The sequence below is a fragment of the Cyprinodon variegatus genome, unplaced genomic scaffold (assembly GCF_000732505.1).
Source record: "Cyprinodon variegatus isolate N-32 unplaced genomic scaffold, C_variegatus-1.0 Scaffold2063, whole genome shotgun sequence".
Lineage (NCBI taxonomy): Eukaryota > Metazoa > Chordata > Actinopteri > Cyprinodontiformes > Cyprinodontidae > Cyprinodon > Cyprinodon variegatus.
In genome coordinates this window covers 9,940-14,753 of record NW_015152516.1, presented here as the reverse complement: position 1 = coordinate 14,753, position 4,814 = coordinate 9,940, and the positions used below count along the sequence as shown (strand labels likewise).

General features: G+C 49.8%; 1 protein-coding gene across 1 annotated transcript; it reads right to left on the bottom strand.

Moving 5' to 3' along the window:
* Nucleotides 1–2,278: 2,278 nt before the first annotated feature.
* LOC107105100 (extensin-like) lies at nt 2,279–4,062 on the bottom strand. Its single transcript, XM_015405214.1, has 2 exons — nt 3,687–4,062; nt 2,279–2,529 (listed from the first exon to the last, which is right to left on the bottom strand). Exons 1-2 carry the CDS (start codon nt 4,060–4,062, stop codon nt 2,279–2,281), a joined length of 627 nt encoding a protein of 208 aa, XP_015260700.1.
* Nucleotides 4,063–4,814: the final 752 nt, after the last annotated feature.

Genomic DNA, 4,814 nt, shown 5'->3' with positions numbered 1-4,814 from the left:
AGTAATCAAAGTTTAATATGCAAAACACAACAATATTAAAAGGAAAATTCAAGCAAAAAGGTAAAATTTATTAAGAATGTAAAAAGAAAAAAATCTGTCCCTTGAGTAGGCAAAAACTCTCCAATAGAGAAAAATTCCTCCTCAACCCCTCCCTAGGAGGCGATCATTATCCCTGTAAAAGATTACAAAGCTTCATCATTATCTTCATCAGCATCTTGGCGGAGTTTAATATAAGTTACAGCTGAATACTGGATTAGAGTGGATACTATCATTCTCTGAATCATTGACTGGAGACATGGTATTAAGCAACAAATAAAAAGGCAAAATATGAAAAATAATCCTACAAGTGGTAAAGCTATCTTCATCAGCACCTGCCACCATGATCCCATGGTGAACCAACTTGTCCATGGTGCTGGACTTGCACCAGAGGTGTGATGGTCAACATACCTCATTAAATCTTCAACTCATCCAGAGCGGTCTGTATGAGTACAAATATAACAGTCCATTTTATTCAAACCTTCAGCAACGTGCTTGGAATGTTGCCACCTCATATTGGCACCACAGGAATGACTTGCTGTGGATCCATCAAAAACCATTCTGGTTTTTCCTTTGTTTCTGGCAGTCAGCTTGAGTCCCTAGGAACACCAGTCCAACGGTCATCACCAGGCAGCAAAACCACTTTGGTTTTTCCCATCTTCACCAGCCCCTCCAAGGAAACACCCACTAACCGGACTCTAAAAGACTGGGTTAGATTGGTTTCTTCACCAGCCTTGAGACGAGTGGTCCTAAAAAACCAAACCCCTTTGAAGCTGGACTTCACCACAGATTTCTAGATTCTTCCATCTCTAAATTTCTTTGGAAGGACAAACCCCCTCATATCAGCTTAAAGACATTACAAAAAACTAAAGACAGAGGGGGACTAGATTTACCTAACTTCCAAAACTACTACTTAGCAAATAGACAATAAACAATACATCTCTAAATGGATAAAACATAATGCCTTAGATGGATAAAACATAATGCCTTAGATGAGCCCCGGATAGACACAGAACAGGAAATATGCAGTAATATAATAATTTCAGATTTGCCGTTTATTAGCTCTAAGATCAAACGGCACTCATGTTTTAAAAATATTAACATCAGCTCTTCCCTGACAGCATGGTGGGAATTTCTAAAAATAACGAAGTCATCACTTATCCCGTGCAGTCGTACTCACATTCTACAAAACAATAATGTGATAAACTTTCCGTACTGGAAGAATAAAGGTATTACATATCTGGATAATTTATTTGAAGGTATGGAGTTTATCACATTTGCTAGAATAAATTTGCAATATGGCATTAACAAAAATAAATTCTTAGAATATGAGCAAATTAAAGCTATAATTAGAAATTAATTTAAGCATATTGATGGAGGTTTAAAAATTCCAACTAAAATATCAGAGTTTCTAGAGATAACCCCCTCCAAACTACTGTCTAAATTATACAGGACACTGACTAAACTGGATGATACAATATCTCTTCCTATTACTAAATGGGAGGAGGATTTATCAGTCAGCTTTGAACAAAACATCTGGGCTCAGATATGTCTAAGAACTTTTAACATGACTAGAAACCCCAATTTACAATTAATACAACACAAAATCCTCCACAGAGTGCACTATACAGGTCAAAGATTATTCAAGATGGGTTTTGCACAATCTAACATCTGTCCACAGTGCACAGGCAATCAATTTGATAATTATTTTCACGCGTTATGGTTATGCACGTCGGTTCAGAGATTCTGGGTACAGGTATGTAAGGATCTATCACTGTGCCTGGGTTGTAAAATCCCACTTTCCCCTCCAGTTTGCTTGCTGGGTGACTTTGAGGGAAGCTCTATGGAAAAAAAATCAGTTTGCATGGCCTTCACTGCATTATGTATCGCAAAGAAAACTATCCTGGGCGCCGGGCATCGGTTCTTTTGTGGTGCTGGCCGGAGTGCTTCTGTTCTGCAGGGTGTGCCTCGTCTTTCGGTGCTGGGTTTCGGTGGTTGGCCGTGGCGCTTGGCATGGTTGCATTGTCTGGAGGGGTGCATGGGTGGTCGTGCCTGTGGCCTGGGTTCATGTGTGTCTGTTGAAGGGCTGTCTTCAACAAGGGGGAATTTTTTTTGTGTGTGTGGGAGGGGGGGTGTGAGCGGGGGAATCAGAGCTTGGAATGGGACTTGGGATTTGTGCTTTGCTGTGTTGTGTGGCCTTCTTCTTCTTCGGATTGGTGTTGTAGGACCGGTGTCAGGGGGGTCAATCGGGGGCCGGTGTCAGGGTGGGGGGTGTTGGTGCCGGCGCCGGGGGTTTTTGGGCATTGCCCGGCCCTACTGCTGGGTGGGTCCGGGGTGGGTCTGGGATCCCTGGGGCACGTTGCCCTCGGGCGGGGGCCCCGGTTGGGTTTCGGGGGTTCGGGTTCTGCTTGGGGTCTGGGCCGGTGTACGCCCGGCTGTCTGTCCCTGCTGCCGAGGCCTCTGGTGTGCCGGGGTGCCTCGGGGCCTGTTGGGCTGGGGGGGCATGGACATTATCACCTATGGCACATGCTTACACCTTCAGGGGTTTGCACTCTGTAAGTGGGGGAAGGGGAGGGAGGGGGAGTAGGAATTATCTTGGCCTGGATGTCTTTTGTCGCTTGTGTGGTGAGTAGTTTGAATGTTATTGTAGGGGAGGGATTAGATCTCCGGAGGGGGGGTGGGGGGTGGTGATAGAGGGAAGAGGATTTCAGAAGGGCTTCGGGTCTGCCTCCCTGTCTCGGTCCTGGTCCGTGCTGTCCCCTGGTGGGACTTCATCCGGGGTGGTGGCTCTGCGTGTTGTGCGTGGGCTGACCGGCCGGGGTTGTCCCCCCCATATTTATTTATTTATTTATGTATTTATTTACTTATTATCATTTTTTTCTTTCCTTTTTTTGTATTATTATTATCATAAATGTTTCATTTATTTATTTATTTATTCATTTATTTATTGATTTTTTTTGTGGATGGACAGGATGGGGGGAGGGTGGTGGTGTCGGTCCTGTGCCCGGCTGGCTGGTGGGTCCCTGTTGTCCTGACTCCCCCTTGCCGCAGCATGTCAGTTGTACCTCATCAATTTCTAGCCGCAGCATGCTGTGATAGGAGCTGCCGTTTGCGGATGTTAGAACACTGAGTTAGTAGTTGTTTCTTTGTCAATGATGACAATGGTTGTTGGAGCTGCCATAATTCCCATAGTCTCTGCATGTAACCTCTCTCACTGGGGACACTTGTATAGTAGCACTTCATCAGTATCAAGTTTTCTGCTCTAGTCCATCTATGTCTTGTTCCAGTAGCCAATTTGTCATCAAGTTGCCCTGGTTCCCTAGCAACCTTGTTAACCCGGGCGACGTTCCGAGCCGGTATGGCTCTTGTATTTGCGGTTTCACTCATGCCTGAGGTAGGCCACTAAGCACAAAGGACCTTGCCTAAGGGTCCACCTGGATGTCCATGCCAGGAATCGAACCCCGGTCACCTGTGTCATCAGTGTTACCTACCGAGCTATCCAGTTCCGCTATGTATGTATATATATATATATATATATATATATATATATATATAATTTATTTTTTTAATTTATTTTTTTTCGGTGGGGGGAGCGGTTGCGGGCGGGTCGGTGTCTGCTTGCCGTTTTTTTTTTTCTGGGGGGGATTGGCATGTCTGTTTTCTCGGGGGGGCGGCCCCGTTGGTTGGGGGTCCTGCTGGTGGTGCGCCGCTGGTGTGTGGGGGTCTAGGCGACTCCGGCAGGGGTGGTGTTGGGGGGCTGGTGTGGATGGGCTGGCTGCGCTGATTTGGTTTTTGGGTGGGTTTTCCCACTTGGAGGCATGGTGGAGCTGCTTTGTTCCCGCTGATCACGGCTGGTGTGGCTACAGGGCAGGTGGGGGGTGGAGTGGCTCCGGCCGGTGCGCGTCGGGGGGCTGGGGCGGCGGAGTTGCTTCGGCCGCGTGTCGGGGTCTGGTGCGGTTGGTGGAGGGGGTGTGGGTGGCGTACACGGCTGTGCTGCTCTGGCTTCATCCGTTGGGGGTGCGGCATGGTTCGCTACGCTCTGGCTTTGTGCTGCCCGCGGGCTGCTGGGGGGGGTTGTTGCGGCGGCTGCGGTCTGCTCTTCTTGCGGTTGGGCGCCGGGTGGCTTTTCTGCTCTTGGGTTAATTCTGTGCACGGTGTGTTGTGTTGCGCGCTGTTGGCATCTGTCTTGGTGGGGTGGGGCCGCTCTTTTGGCCTGGGGGGCGTTTTGCGGGGGTTCCGCGGCGCTCGTGGCGGGTTCGCGGTGGATGCGCGTGTGCCCCGCTGTGGGCATGGCCGCCTGTGTGTTTTGCGTGGGTGGTGTGGTCGCATTGTGTGGTGCGGCCAGTCGCCGGGGCTTGGTGCCGGGCGGCGGGGCGTGTTTCGGCGCTCTGTAGGGGCCGGGGTGTTTTGGTCGGTGCCGTGGGGGGGCCGGTGTTCGGTGCCCGGCCCTACTTCAGGGTGGCCGGCTGCCGGAGGAGCCCGCAGGCTCGTCTCCGCGGCTCCCCGGGGCACCGGCATGGCGGTGGCTGGGGCGCTTCTTCGGAGCTGTCTCTCCTCCTCCCTTGGTGGGGGTCTGATTTCCGGGGCTGGCCCCTCCTTGGTGCCTTCGCTCTTGGGGTCCCTTTGGGCACCTGGGGCTTTGGGTCTCCCGGCGCTGGACTCAGTGCTCTGGGGGGTGTGCCTCTCCAGCTCTCCACAACCACTATTGAGCATTTTTTCTACGGATAAACTTTATATGCACAAGTGCACCCTCACAAACAATTACAGGTGCTTGGCTC

What these genes read in the sequence shown, in the direction of transcription:
- LOC107105100 (XM_015405214.1), bottom strand. Translation starts at nt 4,062, where the DNA reads ATGCCGCACCCCCAACGGATGAAGCCAGAGCAGCACAGCCGTGTACGC. An exon ending in CCCCCCGAGAAAACAGACAT is followed by an intron (nt 2,530 to 3,686) that starts GCCAATCCCCCC and finishes ATGCCCCCCCAG; the next exon opens with CCCAACAGGCCCCGAGGCAC.